General features: G+C 49.2%; 1 protein-coding gene across 2 annotated transcripts in view; it reads left to right on the forward strand.

The window, feature by feature from the left end:
• Window positions 1-2140: 2140 nt before the first annotated feature.
• Window positions 2141-20233, forward strand: part of capu (formin protein cappuccino) — a 52109-nt gene continuing 34016 nt past the window's right edge. Inside the window, exons 1-4 of one of the 2 annotated variants that reach the window (XM_050180745.3) lie at window positions 2141-4569; window positions 4941-6663; window positions 10080-10255; window positions 17320-17464. In XM_050180745.3, coding sequence (XP_050036702.1) covers window positions 4977-6663; window positions 10080-10255; window positions 17320-17464 — 2008 coding nt within the window. In that variant the 5' untranslated portion in view covers window positions 2141-4569; window positions 4941-4976. Of the gene's footprint in view, window positions 6664-10079; window positions 10256-17319; window positions 17465-20233 lie in introns of both variants that reach the window. The other variant, XM_072289366.1, reaches the window with a different exon arrangement.

The raw sequence follows: 20233 nt of genomic DNA on the forward strand, positions 1-20233 counted from the left end.
CTGTGTCTGAAAGAATTGAAGAGGACGCAGAAGGAGCGAAGGCGTGAACTTTCCGGGGGGGGGGGGGGGGGGAGGAGGTGCCGTTTCATCGCATAAGTTGGAATCTCTTTGACGCGAAGCTTTCGTGAAGCCGTTGTGTATTTAAATGCTTGAGAAGCATACATTACAATCCTGGAACGTAATCTTAAGACTTACATGGTAACCCCGGGGCCGATCCGGCAGTCGAGGATAGACGGGACGTCAACAGACTCGCGCGCGGGCTGAGCCCGAGGTCCGGGGGAGCCTCAGGCAAGTCTCCTAGCGAACTGGGGGGTTAGTGGTCAGGGGACGCAGATGAGTTATACGTCGCCGGGATGGTGGCGCGTTGCCGGTGAGACGAGCGGAGCGAAGAAGGCTTCGATGCTCAGCGGCCGTCAGCTGCGAGTGCACGAGACGTGCTACACGCGCGATGCCTTCTTCGTCTTCTTCTGAATGCGCGCTGGCCGTACTTTCCGTCCTCTTCTTTTAATACGTTAGCATTAGGAGTGTCGAATTGGAAAAAAAAAAGTGTATGTGTGTGAAGTGTGCGAAGCCCGGTCACGTGGGACCTGCAATAACGTTTCTTCACTCACTCACTCACTCACTCACTCACTCACTCACTCACTCACTCACTCACTCACTCACTCACTCACTCACTCACTCACTCACTCACTCAGGTGGTGTGTATAAATGATGCAACTGACTAGCCTGCTCTGGACCACCGTCAGGTGCACTTCGATCCTCGAGGAGGCAGGACGTGCGTCGCGTGAGATCCCGAGCAACAAACACCTTGCAATGTGGTGAACGTGGTTTAAATAATGGATTCGGGACCTCGAGGAGTTGTGACGTAATGCTAACACATTTCTCTAGCATTTACCGTTAAATCGCCGCTGAATTTTCATCACATTGTTAATCTCACGTCATTCAGGCCGTGTATTAGCTCAAGCCGCTACGTATGTGCTCGTACATATCATGCCTCATGTCGTTCTTGTCATTTATGACATGCCACGTCATGCATGTAATTCATGTTCATGTTACGCCACTTATGCCATCTCATGATGCCATTCACGTCACGAATGCATGCATGGCGTTCATGCGATGTCATGACGTCAATCATGTTATCCTTCTCATGTAATTCATCTGATGTCATAAATGTCGTGCCATTCATTCATGTCACGATGGCATTCATGCTGCGCATGAGTCGTAGGTACATGTCAGCATTGTTATGTGATGCCCCACATGTCCATGCTATGTTGTGACGTCAATCATTTCATCTCATGCATGTTAGCGAAGCGGTGAATTGCGACGTTGATATGGCAGTGAAGGAAACGAATAGCAGGGCTTCGCGTCTGTGAAGTTGGCTTCTCCGCAGCGTAGTGGAACATTTGACGCCATTTTATGTCACTTGATGGCGCTCGGCAAGTAGGCGAAAGGAAAGGAGTTGCAACTTTGCTCCCTTTGCGAGAATATACATGGATACCAGGGGGGGGGGGGAACAGAACGACGTAGCGCCAGCTGTAATCATTATGGCGAAATGAGTATTCTACCATTGCGGTGAGAGGCGTACGGCGCCGCCATTCCGATGCACCAAAATCGGCATCTTACTAGTGACGTCGTTGCAGACAATGCCCTGAGGATTTGTTCACCACGTGGTGGACCGCTCTTCGCAGCACTCTTTGCCTGTAGAACACATGATAGAAAAAGCATGACACCTCGTATGCAGTACTGAAATGTCTTGTGCGGATTGCCTGCTTTGCACTTTGTACTATGCCAAGACTGGCGCCAGGTATATTGCAAGCAATCCGGTATGAAACGCATGCATTGCGGTCGGAGCCTTCAAGAACTCTGAATAAAGCGATAATTCGAATAAAGCGTGTTTGTCAGAACGATGTTTTACTGTATTTAGCTACGTTAAAGTACCCTCCACGGGTCATAACATGGCAAACAGTTCCCTGCGTCCTCATGGTATTGTGGACATTGTGGACTCTATTGTGGATTTTGTGAAATACCGCCATATTGTCGAATCCGCCAGATTGTCATTTTTGATTGGACCAGAGGGCTGCTACAGCCTCTCTCTCTCTGACTGGCTCAAAACGGTGTCATTACAGGATTCAACACTATGGCGGAATTTGACAATGTCCAGAATAACACTCCATGATACAATGGGTGAGGACATATCAATATACGGCTTCATGTATGTCCCCAGCTTGGTCAGGCACTGTGTGTCATTGACTAGTAGCAAGAATATTAAACATAGCGCAACAATATTAAGCAGTATACGGCACATAAACAGGCTCGCAACCATGTTCCCTGTTACCAGTTCAGGTAGTCAACAAACTTTATTCACAACAGCAGGGACGTGGCAGTTGTCTTGCTAGCCACCAGGTGACGTCAGCATGTGATGAGCTCGGAGCCGCCAGAAACGTGATGTAACGTTATCGGTGCGGCATCTTCTCTGGGTGGTGTTGTTTCTCACAGTGTCTACGCGAGGTCCTTTCACGAAATAACTCCTGTCGTCCAGAGGCGCGACGATGCCTGAGCTATCCTCGCAAATCTCGACAAGCCAGGTGCGCCTGACCTCCGCGGCCCTTGTCGATGGCCTCTCTGACCTCTCTGTTCGCGCGTGGCGTGACATACTGAAATGAAGCACACGGTTAGCACGGTGGCGATGCGGCCGTCCGGACAAAATGGGAAAAAGAAAGAAAAGGAAGAAAAAAAAGAAAGGCGACAGGCGAGGAACCACTATGCGCGACGACTTCCGCCATACGCAACGACCACGAACAGCGACGCACAACAGACCGTGACTCGCGTTTTCCCGCTCGCATCCGCACGCACGCACAAACAACCACGCATCTGACGCGCCGACGGTTCCGCAACAACGCTGGTCGAGCGACCGGACCGGACGACGGAGCCGGCGGACCGCAGGATGCGGGGGAAAAATAAAGCGGCGACGCGCCACTGGCTCGCACCCATACACCCACCAAAAATACGGGAAGGGAAGAAGACGCTCTTCAACGCGGCAGCCAGCAAGATCACGCAACTTTGCGAAGCAAGAAGAACAAAGCGTTCAAGAACGCAGAAAGAGTCATCGCTTCTTTCGCTCGCGTCTTCGTTCCAACCAAGGTCGTTTCACTCCGGCGGCCATATTTTCCCTCTCGCCTCCTAAACCGGACAGCGCGGCCCGGCGACACAGACAGACGGCTGGCCGTACGGCTTTGTGGACTTCGAGTTGTTTTCGTTCGAGCTACAAAAGTTGCGTGTGTGTGTGCGTATGTCACGCGTCCGTGTCGTACGCGGCGAGAGGACGATGCACGTGGAGTTGGCAAAGCGCAACAGGTGAGTTTATTTTGTCAAGTGGAACGGTGCAGGTAGCAGGCGGCGCGATCTCGTCGTTTTGAAACGAGCGCGCGCGCCATCCAAGCAGGAGCAGCGGGGTTGGCGCGGCCTGCTCGGGCTTTCCGCCACAAAACTCGTACTACGAGCAAAGGCCAGATACGAAAGCGAGATATATCACGGCACGGGCGGCTTGGGCGTCCACGCAACGCCCCGTGATCCTAGAACAGAAGTTGGCGCTGCGCACTGTGTGTATGTGTGTGTGCTGTAGCGCGAGCCGGTTCGAGAGGCACGTATAGTTTACCGAGCTAGCGAGCTGTGTATGTGGCGAGTGAGACGACAGTGGAGCTCGTCGGTTTTGTGTGTAAATGCGCACTGGGCAGCCCGGAATGTAAATTTGTTTCGGTTTTAGAACAATGTATTCACGGGAAACGGCTCGAAAGGTACAGCGCCTTTATGTCTAGACTTTCTAAACGACCCACGACGGACAGGGTCCGATGCGTACCGCACTTTTTTACACGCGACGGGAGAACGACTTGAAAATTAAGTGGCGAGGCAAATTGAGTGCGTAATAATAAAAAAAAAAAAAGTCGCACGTGTTTGTGCTGTTGAGAAATTGACATTACTGATTTAGTTATACATAGCTTGCCGAGCGTATGGTCTCCCATTGATCAAGTCGAACAGTTGGTACGATGTTTCATTTCATGATTGTAGATACTTTGACTCCGTACGAGTCTGAGGTAGCTAGCGTCAGCTAATGTCAATCGGAACCAAGTATTATACGGTGGTTGAAACTTATTTAACGTCATTCGATGGGGGACATACGTGTAGTTTGGCAAATAGTTTCGCTTTCTTCTACGCGTGTCGTCAATTGTAACTCAATTAATTACGATTGGGCGTCGCCATTCACGCACTACCTCAAGTAAGTTCATCTTTCTATTTCTTTTATGCGCAGCATTCGTGCATTATTATTTATCGCGGGCACGAAAGGTCCTTCCAAGTTGCCCACGCGTTTTCATTTCGGTCTGGAGCCGCGCCCACGTTTTTGTTTCTTTTTCTTGCGGTTTGGAAGCCTTCGATTCGACTAGCCTTTTATAGAAGCTTAAGTTTGGCTACTTGAGCCAAGGGACGTTGACTTGAGGAGATAGAAGACGAAGATGCGACATCTCGGGGCCGCTGGTAATCGCGGCCTCTCTGTATAGGTCGCTTCATTTTACGGTAATTTGTTTCGCATAACTTATTAATTAGATCGCTATCGAATGCCATTCCAACGGTGTCACCGTTTTATCGTAATTTTGCACGTTGCTACATGTTGGACAAAGTCAGCAGTGCGCTTATCGCCTGTGATATGCGATGCTCTTAGATACGCCGTACTGTTCTGTGGCAAGGACGTGCACAGATTGCACATTTCCTCCGCGCATGACGTGTCCTTACCAAAACGGGCGGGCCTTCATGCTTATCAGATAAGTCGTGCCGCGATTGGATGTCGGCACTAGCCGTAAACAAACACACATTTGCGCTGTCAGAAGGTCTCGTTTCACCGCGCCGTACGGCCGGCAGCTTACGTTCACATTTGCGCGTTTTCGCAGGTGGCGGCGTGAGCACAGCCGCGTCAGGTTGGACCCATGACCGACGAACGGGGAGAATACGTCGAGTGGCGTTTCTGGCGCTTCCCTCAGCCCAACGCCAACCATCAGCGTTTCGGCGACGAGATCGAGAGGTTTGCCGCAGCGGCCGCGACGGCTGCTCGTGCTGGAACCGTCGGGAGAATAGCCACCGTCGCTTGCGAGCAGCGAGGCCGTCCTGCGGCGAGGCGAACTGCGCCGCCGCAGTGCTCGGTATTCCTCGAAAAGCGACCGGCCGCCGTCGCCGTTCAAGATGAAAGCAGCAACCAGCGGGCAGAACCGGCCGGAATTCCGCCATCGGAGCCCATCTCTGTGGGCCGCGGAGCAGACGACGTCGCTGAAGCAGACGACGACGCCGCCGGCGTCACGGATTCGTTCCAGCCGAAGCGGAGCCATGGCGTGAGCCAACGGGACGGCGTCGCTGCGGTCTCGGTGGCCGGCGATTGGCGGAGGATCGCTAGGCCTAACCGCGTAGGTCGTCTGCTGCGCGACGCCTCGGCAGGTGATGCGGCGGCCGCCGAAGGCTGCGGCGATGACGACGACGCGGGTGTTAGCTTCGCACCGGCGGCGAGCACCTTCAGAGCAGCAGCTGCCGCACCCGTAGGAGACACTATGGGCAACAAGGCGAGCAGCAGCGGTCATCAGGCCGAAAAGAGAGCCAAGGGCTCCACCGACTGCTTGTCCGAGACGCCCAAAGGTAGCCCCGGGCTCTTTCGGTTGGGCCGCGACGTCGTCAGGGGGAAAGTACGGAAGACTCCGCAGACTGCGCGAAAGGCGGCGGCGGCGGCCGCCGCCGCCGCCGCTGCGCAAGACGACGTCGGCGTCGCTGCGGGAAAATGCCAAGTCGGCGGCACGGGCCCCGAGTCGCACGTGGTGGGTACGAATGGCACCCCGAAGAAGAGAAGAAGCGAGTCGAGTCCGGAGAGCTCGGTTTCGGGTTCGGTCTACGTCGACACGGTCTCGCACCTGGCAGATTCCGAAGACGGCGTCGTAGCGGACGCGCCGTCCTCGAGGACGGCGGCCGAAAGCGAAGCGGGCACGACGCCACCGCAGCGGTCTCCGAGCAACGCGAGCGATACGACCGTCTTCGGCGACGACGTCGCCGACTTCGTGTTTCTGCAGCAGCAGACCCCGCCCTCCTCGGCGCCTGTCACCGCGAATGGCGCGGGAACGACGACGCTTACCGGCGGGCTACCCGCGTACCGCAGTGCTACCGCGTCGGGACTGCGCGTGCGGTCTCACAGTGAAGCCGACTCGACGTCGGTGTACTCCGTCGCTCGCGCGACCCCGTCGTGCACGAGTCTGGGTCGCGGCGATTCCAACAAGGCGACCAGCGAGGGAGCGGCGACGGCAGCGGGCTATGCCGCGCCCACCTTCACGTTGACGCAGCACCGCAAGGTGGTTCTACCCAAATTCTCTGCGCCTTCGACCGCACTGCCTTCGGCATCGGCTACCGCAGCCAACGAGGAAAGTGGCGATGCAAAACCTGGCGCGCCTGCCGGTTCCAGTGTCACGAGTAGCGGTGGACGCCGGCATTCGGCGTACGACGACGCGCCCCCGCTGGCTGGCAATGTGCTCCGCAAAGTTGCCTCCCTGACGCTGGAGCGCGCGACCATCGAGGCGAAAGTGAACCGGCCGAAAGTGGTTCCCGAGAAGCTCGACTTCAGCATTTATGAAAAATTCGAAGGTGAGTGCCTTGGCCTTGTTCCTCGCATGTTTCTATAAGCTTGCATATACTTGCTAACGAGATGCATAAATTACACGGTACAGACGTCCACACTATACAGCTGTCTCGGGCATGCATGCTCACCTACACTGTTCTTCCGAGCAATCTATAACATACCACAGTTGGTATACGTACGAGGTTGGAAGTGTCCTTCATACCGGTCAGCATTGCACACATATAGGCTTCTTAACATCGCAGCGAACCTAATTGTTTTGCACTCTATACATTAGTGCAGATGTCTGTACTGGTGCAGTGTTGCTGCAGTTGCTCGACGTACGCCTTCAAGTGTGTTGAGCCATGGAAACATTGTGCAAACTGTCTAGTTCTGGTTGTTGCTATGAATAATTTTCAATAATTTTCAAATTTAAGCTCAAAACATCTACCTGCAGTTGCCAAGTGCTAGCCTTAAAGTATAAACCCATGCCAGAGATCTCTGGCACGACGGCGAGAAGCCACACGATGCAGATGACTGTCACATCCACTCGTTGCCTACAAGTTGAACCCCACGTGACTGACGCCTTCCCAGTGTTGCTGGTGTGAGGTAGGGCTGCAAACACAGGCCAAAACTGGCCTGACACATGCTTCAACAATTTAAATTGATGTTTTGCTGTAAAGAGCAGCATAATATATTTCTGAAGGTCGTGCACTAGGTTCTAATCCTTGCTCGCATCAAAATGCAGTCGTTTGCTTGTTCCGTGCGACAATTGACAGTACTTGACTGATGTACATCCAGTTCTGGCTTCACACTGTTGGCTAGATGGCTAATAGCACTTCCGGGTGTTGGGCAACAAATTCTAGATCTGCAGAACAGAGTGACAAGAACGAGTGATCTGTTCGGGTGATGGCCTGTTTCATCACTCGTTGCTGTCGCTCGTTGCTGTTGCACACAAAATCACTTTCATGGGGTTTGGGATTAACACTTTCGCTCAAGCGTGGGCCACGGTAGTTATTCCCACTGTGCGAATGTGAAAGGCTTTCCTGCATTGCACACGTGTCATCCTGGCCATGACGTGATGCCATCTCTTTCCGTGAGAAACTTTCAAAGGAGCACAACTGCCTGGTGTTACCATGCATTGGGTCACGACACACTGGAATTGAGGCATCGAAAAGTTCTGTGGCTGCAGTGAATGCGTTAAATTGCTGCACAAGCATTCATTGTAGCGCTCCTTGCATGGCAGAGGGCCGTCTTGTTAAAGTAGTTCTGGTACATGTTTTAGTAGTTGCAGAAACACTACCCTGTGCTTCTCGCATGGAAAACAATGGCACTTAGCAAGTATGAGGCTGAGGAAACACTTGCAACGGCTGAGGAAACACTTGCAACATATTTTGATTCAGTACTAAAACAAGTCTCCGAGTGCTGGACCTCGGTTCCATCAACATTGTCATGACGTCGTGGCGTGGACAACAAAACTCGCTACTCGCGGACAACTAACTGTGGCAGTGAAGGGAAAGCTATGGGGGGTGGAGCTTCTGCGCATGTATTACTAGACCAAACTATTCTGGCGGCATTTGACAGCTCTTCTTGTTTCTTGGAACAGACACTGAATCAGTGTAGCTTCCACATGAGACGGTTTCGAATGTGCTGAAATGTGAAAGAAAGTAGAAAAAAAAATCCGACTGAACCCATCTCGCGAGCGATGTCAAGGTTAGCACGATTAGCATTGAAGCAATGTAGCTACACCTATTGCCCTTCCCTCTAGACATGCTGCACAATCTAGTGGCACATCAGCAAGGTCTGCATATGTGTCAATGTGTGTTCAGACTAAGATTGGATAAATATAACTCAAGTTCAATTCTGCCCAGCATCAGATAATTTTTAATTTTTTTTTTGCCATTCGAGAGCGACACGTACCTGGTGACCCAAGTTGACTTCAGAGGTTCATTGAAGAGCAGCATATACCCAATGGCAAATACCCTGCCACCAAAATTGGCATCAAAGAGGTTCGTTGAGCGGAACATACCCAGTGGCAAATGGCCTGTGACTCAAGTGGGCATCGGAAAGGTTCGTTGAAAGGCAACATATACCCATTGTCGCATACCGTTTTCAATATATAACAGGAAGAATGACACACCACCAGTGCTGACTCACAACTGAAGGGTTTATTGATGCATTCACACATATGAATAAGCCAAATATGCATGGGACATGAGTTGCTGCTGCCATCTGCATGAGTTATAGTTAAGAAATATCTACCGGGGACAGAAACATATCTTTGTCATCCAAGCCAACTGATGTTTGGCTAACAGCTTTTGTTTTCTTTGCAAATGCGATAAGCTTCGACCACTTCTTGGGGAGTCTGATATCTCTGTCTAAACACTATCTCCATAGCTAAGATGAGCTCAGTTAAATATTATTCTGACTATTCTATCTCCATGTTCGCGAAAAGTGGTGAGCGACCACACAATCAATAGTGCAAAGCTAGATTGTATGATGCTGCATTATTTACGGATGCACCATGATCTTTTCACTGTATGTTAATACAACGTCCAGTCTATCCCAGTATGGAATCAATTGCATGCAAGAGTTCGTAGCCCTGTGATAGTGGTGTAGTCACTGATTTCTTTGTCATGCGGTGAAGAATATGCAAACCAAGTTGACGAGGGTGGCTTGTTCCCTGCAATTGTTATTTAGTAGGACTTAGTAGTTGGGTTAGTTAGTAGTTAAAGTTAAAGCGTTAATGAAATTTATCTGGAGCCCCTCGTTAAGCAACTCCTGTAGCTCTTGTGTATTTGCGACAATTCTGCGATGATCTTGTCGACGGTACCTTCTTTCATCCATTCTTTTCATCCTTCATCTGCTCACAAGGTGCTGCGCTGCCATTACCCTGAGGGCGTTCCTGCGAGGCAGTCTGCGCAACTAATGGCAGCATGGTCATTTTTTACAAACAGCATGTACAATCGCTGTTTGCTTGTCTTGTGACATGGAAAACATGTTAAACGGGGCTCTCACGATGAACGTGTGCAAATGGCAAGCCCCAGTACGTGCAGCTGGCACTTCACCTTCATTTGAATGACGAAAGGAGTCGCCATTAGTTGGGCAAGCATGCAGTGCATAAAAGTGCGCTTGCAAATTATCAATGGGGTCTATTGTTCACGCAATTGAAATCGCCTTTGAGTTGCCAATTACTCTGTTAATAATATCCCATGTGTGCTTTTAGTGCTGCCTTTCACGCGAACAATTAGTGATCTTGTTGTACAAAGAAGAGTAATTAAGCTCGGCAGTTATAGCACATAGGATTGAGAAGAATGTGTGGGATAAATTATTATTCGCACCATATGGTATCCTGTCAAACCTCTCCCCAAGCTGCTAAACTGGACAGGTGTTAGCTGTCTAGTCGAGTTTGACAAATTCAGTGTCGCACATTTCACCGTTTCAGGCCAGATGCTGCTCAATTGGTTCTGCACGACGTTCCCGGAAGACCACTACCTGCGGTTTCTGCTGACAAAGCAGGACCTGAAGCTGCTGGCGGCTCAGTTCTGCACTCACCTGCTGGCCGCAGGGGTGCTGCGCCAGATAGAGGATGAAAATGCCCCGCTCGAATCCCTCTTTCGGGTGCGTGTGCTGTGGCAGCAGTTCCTCATTTTTGCATGTGCTGGTGACGTCGCATGAATAGTTTATTGGCCATGTTTCATTTTCTGTAGCAGTCTGTAGCATTTACTTCTGCTACTTGTAAGAGTCTTTATATTGTAACGATGTTAGTAAAACAAGGATATTTATTAAAGGCGAACTTGTGCCCACAAGTAAAGGAAACTGCGGTCGTGAAGAAATCCGCGGCAGTCGCGTTCCCAGACTGGGCTCGAACCGTCTTCCTCTTCTCCTCGCGTGACACCTCGTGCGCGTGGCGCATGCGAGCCGGGTCCAACTGGCTGCCCGTGCCGCGAAGATCGCTGCCTGTTGTAACTGAACAACACCACTGTACGGCGTGCACAGTGCCCAATGCAAAGGGCGCGCAACTTGAATGTCACCAAGTTTGTCGTGGCATTATCCCCCTCCTTACCGCATCGGCCCGATGCGTGAGAGGAAGTAGGGGTTCCTGTGGGATCTCACTTTTTTTTTGTTCATGACCTCTCCTGGTAGGGTTTCATGCGGACAACATGGACAACTTCCGTGGAGTTGCGCCGTCTTGGGCTCTCGTGTCCAGCGGATTTCACTTCGTAAGTGACGTCGCTTATGCGACGAAGTATTTCGTAAGGGCCGAAGTATCGGCACAGAAGCTTTTCAGACAGTCCACGGCGTCGCACTGGGGTCCATATCCACACCTTGTCACTGGGCTGGTAATGAGCTTCACTACGGTGCTGGTTGTACCGGCTGGAGTCGATGCGTTGTTGGCGGCGTATTCGGTACCTTGCCATCTGTCGTGCCTCCTCGGCTCGTTGCAAGAAATCATCTAGGTCAGATGAGTTATGGTTTTCGTCATCTAACGGCAACATAGCATCCAAAGTTGTGGTCACTGCTCGGCCGAATACAAGCTCAAACGGGGTGACTCGTGTTGTTTCCTGAACGGCCGTATTATATGCGAAGGTGATGTATGGCAAAATTTCGTCCCACAGCCTATGTTCAACGTCGACATACATGGAAAGCATGTCGGTCAGTGTTCTGTTGAGGCGTTCAGTTAAACCGTTGGTCTGAGGGTGGTACGCTGTAGTTTTCCGATGATCAGTATGTGTCATTTGCAACAAGCATTTCATTAAGTCCGCAGTAAAGGCCGTTCCACGATCGGTAATAACAACTGTGGGAGCGCCATGCCTGAGCACGATATTATGGACAAAGAATTTTGCAACTTCGACAGCCGTTGCATTGTACAGGGAATCAGTTTCTGCGTAACGGGTCAGATAGTCCGTGGCCACAACTATCCACTTTTTGCCTAAAGATGACGTTGGGAAGGGTCCAAGGAGGTCCATACCGACTTGTTGGAATGGGGCTTTTGGTGGCTCTATTGGCTGGAGGAGGCCGGCCGGTTTTACGGATGGAGTCTTGCGCCTTTGACACTCGCGACAAGTCTTGACGTAGTGCTGCACTGATGCTAATAACTTGGGCCAGTAGTATTTCAGACGAATCCTGGCGACTGTACGGCTCACGCCCATGTGTCCAGACGTCGGCTCATCGTGACATGCATGCAAAATTTCTTCTCGCATAGATGTGGGTACGACAAGTAAAAACTTTGTCTCGCTGTTCTCGAAGTTTCTCTTGTAGAGGACACTTCCTCGCAGACAGAACGAGGATAGCCCCCTAGAGAAAATACGCGGGAGTTGAACGTCGAGTCCCTCCAGGCGCTGTATAAGTGGAAGCAATTCCGGGTCATCTCGTTGTTGTTGAGCAATTTGTGACGCGTCAACAATACCAAGGAACGGGAAATCCTCTTCTTCTGACACAGTTGTCTCGATGGGTGCGCGGGACAAGCAGTCGGCATCGCTGTGTTTCCTCCCGGATCGGTATACGACAGTAATGTCATACTCTTGAAGCCTAAGGCTCCATCTTGCTAGTCGTCCGGATGGATCCTTGAGATTTGCCAGCCAGCAAAGCGAATGGTGATCGCTGACTGCTCTGAATGGTCTACCATAGAGGTACGGCCGAAATTTACATATTGCCCAAATGACTGCAAGGCACTCTTTCTCGGTTGCGGAGTAGTTTGCCTCTGCTTTCGAGAGCTTGCGGCTGGCATAAGCAATTACTTTCTCCTGGCCGTTATTCCACTGCACCAGTATGGCACCGAGGCCGACGTTACTCGCATCGGTATGAACTTCAGTGTCGGCTGTCTCATCAAAATGGGCAAGGATTGGAGAAGCTTGCAGGCGTTTCCTTAACTCGTCAAAGGCGTCTTGTTGTTCGCTTTTCCACATGAAAGGTTGATCTTCTTTTGTCAGTATTGTAAGGGGCTCAGCAATGTTTGAAAAGTTTTCCACAAATCTTCTGTAGTATGCGCATAAACCCAAGAAACGTCGCACTGACTTTTTGTCTGTGGGTGTCGGGAACCTCGCAACAGCTGCTGTCTTTTCGGGATCTGGCCGAACGCCTTCAGCACTGATGACGTGTCCGAGAAACCGAAGTTCATCGAAGCCGAATTGACATTTTTCCGGCTTAATTGTCAAGTCTGCTGCGCGAATAGCTTCTAATACTAGTCGCAGGCGCTCTAGATGTTGGTCAAATGTGGTGGAAAATACGACCACATCATCCAAATACACTAAGCATGACTGCCACTTCAATCCTGCAAGCACAGAGTCCATCATTCGCTGGAACGTTGCGGGCGCGGAACAGAGGCCGAATGGAAGTGCTTTAAATTCGTAGAGGCCATCAGGGGTTACGAATGCTGTCTTTTCACGGTCCCGTTCATCCACCTCTATTTGCCAATATCCACTCTTGAGATCCAGGGAGGAGAAAAACTTTGCACATCGGAGCCGATCTAACGTATCGTCGATACGCGGAAGGGGGTACACATCCCGCTTGGTTACGCTGTTCAGTTTACGGTAGTCGACGCAGAATCGAAGTGTGTTATCTTTTTTCTTAACGAGCACTACCGGAGACGCCCATGGACTGCTGGAAGGCTGAACAACGTCATCTGAAAGCATCTCCTCTACTTGCTTCTTGATGATCTCCCTTTCTTTTGGTGAAACTCGATACGGGTGTTGGCATACCGGTCTTGCGGCGTCCTCTGTTATGATTCTGTGCTTCGCAACAGACGTGCGCCGTACCTTCGAGGACGTAGAGAAGCAGTCAGAAAAATCCTTTATCAGGGCATATATTTGTTTCTTTTGGGTTTCCGGGAGTCTCGGGTTGACGGTAATTGATCTGTCGACACTGCGGGTTCCTGGCAGGGCAGTTGACGTAGTTAGGCTGCATAATTCGGTCGCTTCACAGAACTCGTGGAAATAGGCAATAGCTGTTCCTTGTGCGATGTGTTGGAATTCATTACCGAAATTTGTAAGTGCGACATTTGCACGGCCATCGCTTAACTGAACAAGGCCCCGAGCCACGCAAATACCTTTCTTGAAAAGGAGCTCTATGTTTCCATCCGCTATGCCTTCGCGGTCGGAAAATCTTTCGTTCTCCACAAGAACCATTATACTGCAGCGTGGCGGCACGGTTACGTCATCGTCAACGACGCGCAGTGCAGCGAGACGTCGCTCCTCCGATTCTTCCACAGGTATAGCTTGTTTTGTCGAGAAAGATACACTGGACCTACGTAGGTTAATTATGGCGCCGTTAGCTTGTAGAAAATCCATTCCCAATATAAGTTCCCGTGAACATTCTGGCAGTACAATAAAGTCAGAAACGTAAGTGAAGCCTTTTATCGTAAGTCTTGCGGTGCATCGGCCAAGGGGCGTAATAAGATGACCACCTGCCGTGCGTATCTGCGGACCAGTCCACTTCGTCACAACTTTTTTAAGGTGCTTCGCCATCTTGAAGCTGACTACCGAATAATCAGCGCCGGTGTCGACTAAGGCTTTCAGCTCGCATCCGTCTATTATCAACCGCAAATCTGACATAATCGTTTCGTTCCTGCATCTGTAGACTGGAATTGTCTCGTCACCGCACTGGAATCGCGTTGGAGGATCTTCGTAACTCTGGTTATCAGCGGCCTCACCTCCACAGGTCGCTTGCTTCAGTTTTCCTGGTGTGGGCTTGGTAAACGACGCCTAGGCAATCTTGGAGACGCGCGTGGGCTAGGCGATCGGTAGCGCATGGGCGACGGTGATCGTGGTTGACGTTGGCGAGGAGTAACGGGGCTTTGGCGCGTCGACAAGTATTCTTCGATCTCCGCTGGCCGTTCACCGTTTCGGGGGCATGGTGCGCTTAAGGGAAAACCCCTTAACCCAACTTGACGGTACGGGCAGAACCTATACAGGTGACCCGCTTCTCCGCAGTGGAAACACAGAGGCCTGCGCTCGTGGTCACGCCAGACGTCACTTTTCCGGGGCCTTTGTTCCACAAAACGAGGTGCACTGCGTGCCAAAGGCTGATAGGCAGCCGGTGGTTCCAGTAGACGAGGTTCACTGCGTACTGTAGGCGGGTAGGGAACGGTCGTCGCAACTGCTCCACTACTGTGTACCGCGGGTTGCCTAAGTACGTCGGCGTACGTTGGGATGCGCCGCGTCGGCTGTGGCTCACGCTCTGGATCCCGTATGACGTTCCTGAGTTCGTCCCGGACAACATCGATGATAGATAGTGCAGCTGGAGCCTGAGGTATCTGCAACTTGTTGAGCTCTTCCCTGATCACTGACCGGACAAGCTCCCGCATGGCTCCCAGGTCGTTTGGCAGGCCTCCAGGGAGGACATGGACAGGTGCGCAGCTTGCCTCACGGTTGTATTGCCGAGCCCGCTGTTCCAGCGTCTTTTCGATGGTCGTTGCTTCACATCTGAACTCGGCGACCGTGCGCGGTGGGTTGCGGACGAGAACTGCGAAGAGTTCCTGCTTTACTCCACGCATGAGATGGCGCAGTTTCTTATCTTCACTCATGGTGGGATCAGCACGCTTGAACAGGCGGGACATGTCCTCGATGTACATCGCCACGTTCTCGTTTGTGAGCTGGTTCCTGGTTTGAAGTGCGATTTCAGCCTTTTCTTTACGATCCGTGCTGGCGTACGTCGCTAGCAGTTGTCGTCGAAATTCCTCCCAAGAGGTCAAGGAGGGTTCGTGGTTTTCATACCACGTTTTTGCGAAGTCTTCCAAAGCGAAATATACGTTACGGAGCTTCTGTCTCTCACTCCATTCATTAAAGCTCGCCACTCTCTCGAACAGTTCCAACCAATCTTCCACGTCTTCGAACGAGTCACCATGAAATGTTGGCGGCTTGCGAGGTTGGCTTACGACTAGCTGTGCCGGTGTTACCTGGGTAGTCATTGTGGCGTGGTCCGTTGTGGGAGTTTCTCTTGGCAAGAAGAGAAGAGGGCCGAATTCGGGAGAGTCACCTCGAAGACGGCGGCTGGTCCGCTGGTGTACAGGTGTCAGTTCCACGGGGTGGACTCGCGGGTTGTCGGGGCTACGCTGACTTTCGTTCGTGGGGCTTCGACTCATACCCAGCACCTCCACCAGAAATGTAACGATGTTAGTAAAACAAGGATATTTATTAAAGGCGAACTTGTGCCCACAAGTAAAGGAAACTGCGGTCGTGAAGAAATCCGCGGCAGTCGCGTTCCCAGACTGGGCTCGAACCGTCTTCCTCTTCTCCTCGCGTGACACCTCGTGCGCGTGGCGCATGCGAGCCGGGTCCAACTGGCTGCCCGTGCCGCGAAGATCGCTGCCTGTTGTAACTGAACAACACCACTGTACGGCGTGCACAGTGCCCAATGCAAAGGGCGCGCAACTTGAATGTCACCAAGTTTGTCGTGGCAATATCATGCTTCCATTTTTTTTCCCGCCATTCGGTAAACCTTCTTATATGCCTGCAATCTTTCTTTATACTTTTTGCAAAGTCTGCTTGTTACTTTATTCCTGAACTTTTTGGTGGACTTCTCTCACCAAACTGACAACTGGTGTTAACCTTGTACCTGCCTTGGCCGTCAAGATGCTGCTGGCAGTATTGAATGATTGAATAAGCAAGCAAGCCCACAGATGCGTAACATTATGGCCACAGCAGTCCTTGAAAGTTCCTTGTCTAATCTGTTGCTAAGTGAAAAATGAAGCTTAATATAGTAGAGGCCTTGCAGTATGTTTCTTACAGAACTTAACAAGTAGAATGCAAAATGATAAAGTAGCCAAGTTGGTATTTCATTATTTTTACAGCATGAAGTAGAGGCGTCATAGGTGTCAGAGACAAGACTGGATTGACTACCAACTGAAGTTTTATTGAACAAAGCCTACGGCTGATCATGCCAGTACCTGTTTCAAGCACAGTTGTTTTACTTCTCCAGTTTGAATTTACAGTGGATTACGATGTCAGTTTTTCTGCTTCTTTCTGCCTGCTTAGTGCAAACTGAAGAATTGCTTTCGTATTGTTTGCATTCTCTAGAAGTTTGAAGCAATGGCGAGCCACAGCTATGAAATATTTTGACTGTGCTCCTGCAAAACCAGTTTTCTTGTTTTTGCCATTTTAGTCTTGTCTACTCAATAAATGCGTAAACTGAGGCAATATTTTAGAGAAATAGTTGTTGCTTTGCCTGTAGGCACCAGTTATTTGGCTTACTGTGATCTTTTAAGCAGAGAGCATTTCTTTTGTCATCCTTCTTTGGTGTTAAGTTCATTATGCTAATGACAAGAAATAGAGCTTGTTTCCATTCCACCAGCACTTTTTTCTTTTAGCCTACAGTAGACATTCTGCTAACATGTTAGAGAAACATTTATCTGTGATTTTGACCGCAACTTTGTCCATAAGAGCAGAACAGAGCACTTTAGTTCACATCAATGCTGTCACACATATAAAAGTACACAGGAGCAAGTCCCATAGCTCATGGCTGAAAGGGACCTCCTATTAAGTAAATTCGTTTAATAAATTAAAAGTTACAACGTCAAAAGCAACATTAAAAATGCGTACAGAAACATATATGCTTTCAAATGCAATAGCTTAAGAAAACTGAAATAAACTCACAAGCAAGGGATTACTTGAAACCTGTTACAAATGTTACGAATGAAGAAAGGAAGTGTTTGCATGCTAATGATTCTGTAACCTTTTCCTCTACAGCCTGACCTGATGTACTACTGGACGCACTCTGAAGTGCCAGCATGCCCGGTAAGCAACGTTGTGCCCGGCAAACTGACCACGGACTACTGGCCGCCGCCAGACTCGGAAAGTGATGCCAGGCCAGGACTTCGATACACAGAAGCAGGTAAGGCCTCGTCACTGTAGCAATTGTCACATTTGCTCTTGACGTACATTGTGTGTATCATATGCTTTGTGCCTTAGCACTTGGAAGCTTGCCAAAGTAGCATTCTTTAGACTGTGTGCTCCATGGAGCAGCGTGTTTTTAAATCACCAGGGTTGGCACTTGTTCACTTTTTATTCAGCAATGGCATGTGGACCTTACCAGGTGTTTTTTTTCCTATGCAGAACAACTTTAAAAATTCAATTTTTTCTCGAGGGGGGGGGGGGGGTGCACAGAAACATCACAGTTCTGTATGGCTGCCAGTACACTTATTAGATGCCTCGGTGTTCGTACTGTGACCAGAGACGGCGCGTGCGCTCCTGTATAATTAAAGAAAAGCGTACGCTGCATCCCGTGACAGGGGCCCCTTTGCATTCGTAATATGCTTCGCCGCATAGCTAGAGTGTGTAGCGGCAGAGCTGACTTAAGAAACCCAGCGATTATGCAATGGCTATTAGATTTTACCTCATGCGCACTCGTTAATGCATGTCGTTATCTGAAGTCAACTGAGCTAGGCCTACATTGTGTGCACACAAATGGCTTGCATTTAAATCTGACCTCGGCTGGCTACCTAGTGCATCATGGCAATTACGATGCGGCTGTGCTGCATCGTGGCGAGGTTGGGCACGATTTTCGAGCGATTTGTGTCTGTGACCATACAGTCCGAAGGATTGGTTGTAATTTGGGAGTGTCCTGAACAAATCTGTAGAGTTGGCAGGTATTCATATAATATTACAACCTTACTAACCTTATTACTTCAACAAACCTCGCCCAAAATTACTCTGCTTACATGTTTGAATTATTGAACTGCTAGTACCTTGAACTTCCACCTCTTGCTTCCTGCTGTAAAAATCTAGACGTTAACTTTATTCCTTAAAATATATCATCATTCTTCACTCTATGATTAACTTGTATCTTCACCGCATTCATCACCTTTACAGAGTAGGCATAGAATATTGTCACTTTAAAGCTTTCTTGGACTACTTTTTGTCTTGCAGATTTGAACTGAACTTCCTTCCCAAAGAAATCATAACTATTACGAATAATCTTAATTTTTTCGCTATAGAGAGTTTTAGAATACGGGTCCCAATAGTTTAGAGCCCCAAAGAGCTTTGCGGGTGTTAGCGTCGGGGCTCGCAGGAGTGGAGAGTTTTAGAATAGGGCTTTGCGTTTGTGGATAGCGTCTTGCGCTGACAGCGCCACTACAGCATCAAAGAAAAGCTATTAGTAAATAATTAAATAAAATATACTGTTCTATGATAAGAATAGTAATTTTGACTTTTGTGTATTTGCATTTAATTACAATTTATAGGTTATTTTCTAAGCAACAAACAATTAGCTGCACTTGGTTTTGTGTAACCAACTTTACATGCCCTCACCAGCCAAGCTAAGCCATGCCAGGCCTACAAACCATAATATCCACAATCAAATTCGGAATTAGCGGCGTATAATGAATCGATCTTCATAACACATGCTAGTTCAGAGAAAGCGATAACCGCAGTCACTTCTCCTAGCTTTTCACGCGTTACCACGAATCGAACTCAGTTTGGTGCTAGGTTAGAGCCGTCGCTTTGATGGGTGCCGCCATGTTTGTTTACGCAAATCTTTTGGGAAACTTTTGGGGCTCCCACTAAATCGGTGAAATAGCATGCCCGACGCAAAACCCAAATGCAGTTTGCATCTTGCGCATGCGCGGTGGCTTCGACGCTATTTCTTTGGGGCCCCTATTCTAAAACTGTCTAATGGTAACTAGCATTGTGTAGCCAGAATTTAATTACTCACCACATTCATTTTCATCCTCTGTACTTTTAGCTTATGCTGTACAAATAGAAAGCTGCTTATCTCTTACTGACTGCTATTTGCTATATTTACTATTTACCACTGGCTATAATTGTATAACTTGAAAGTTTAGTTTTACCCATTGTATTTGGTCTATTTATCATGTTTTAATGCATTACCCCCTGTAATGCCTTCGGGCTCTGGGGGCGTAAATAAATGAATAAATAAGGGGTGATAATCTTGGGATTTATGCAAGCACACATGAATTCACGTCTTCTGAGCTTTGATTTTGCAATTTACAACGTGTGGCATAAAGTGAGCAGAGAACTTCAATTATTATAAGTGCCTTTCTTGTATTTGATTATCCACTTCCCTAACTTTATGTAATCTGATGTCTGTCACTAATATGTTGCCATAATGTATTAATTACTATATTGTTAAATTACTAATAAGAGGTCCCCCTGACAGTTATTGTAACTCTGGGACCTCCTCCTGTACTAAAGATAAATGATGAAATAGAAAACAAAATATAAGTGCTACAAAGTGTGTCAAGGCTGATGCAGCATTGATATAATATGAGCTATTAAATTCACATGGTATTTATCATCTGTTGGCATTACATGGGAATCCCCAGCAAACTTGATTTGTTATTCAACAGCTCAATTTAGGGCACATGCTTGCATTTCGTGGAGCTTTGTCGATAATACAAGAGATGCTGTCGCATCTTGTCTGCAACCACAATGCAACACAAAATGAAGTGCGTGAATATAATCCAGAATATAATCCAGACTACATCCAAAGGCTGTGTCTTGAGTAATCTCTTTCAAGGGTATTTTCGCCCTTGCGTGTCTCGCTTCACACCTCACTGGAGCCACAGGCACTCTGTCAATTGACGGGTGGCCATTGGCTAGCCAGCCAAAGTTGCCTTGTTCAAACATTGACTTCAGGTTGAGA

This window comes from Dermacentor andersoni, chromosome 7, assembly GCF_023375885.2.
Source record: "Dermacentor andersoni chromosome 7, qqDerAnde1_hic_scaffold, whole genome shotgun sequence".
Taxonomy (NCBI): domain Eukaryota; kingdom Metazoa; phylum Arthropoda; class Arachnida; order Ixodida; family Ixodidae; genus Dermacentor; species Dermacentor andersoni.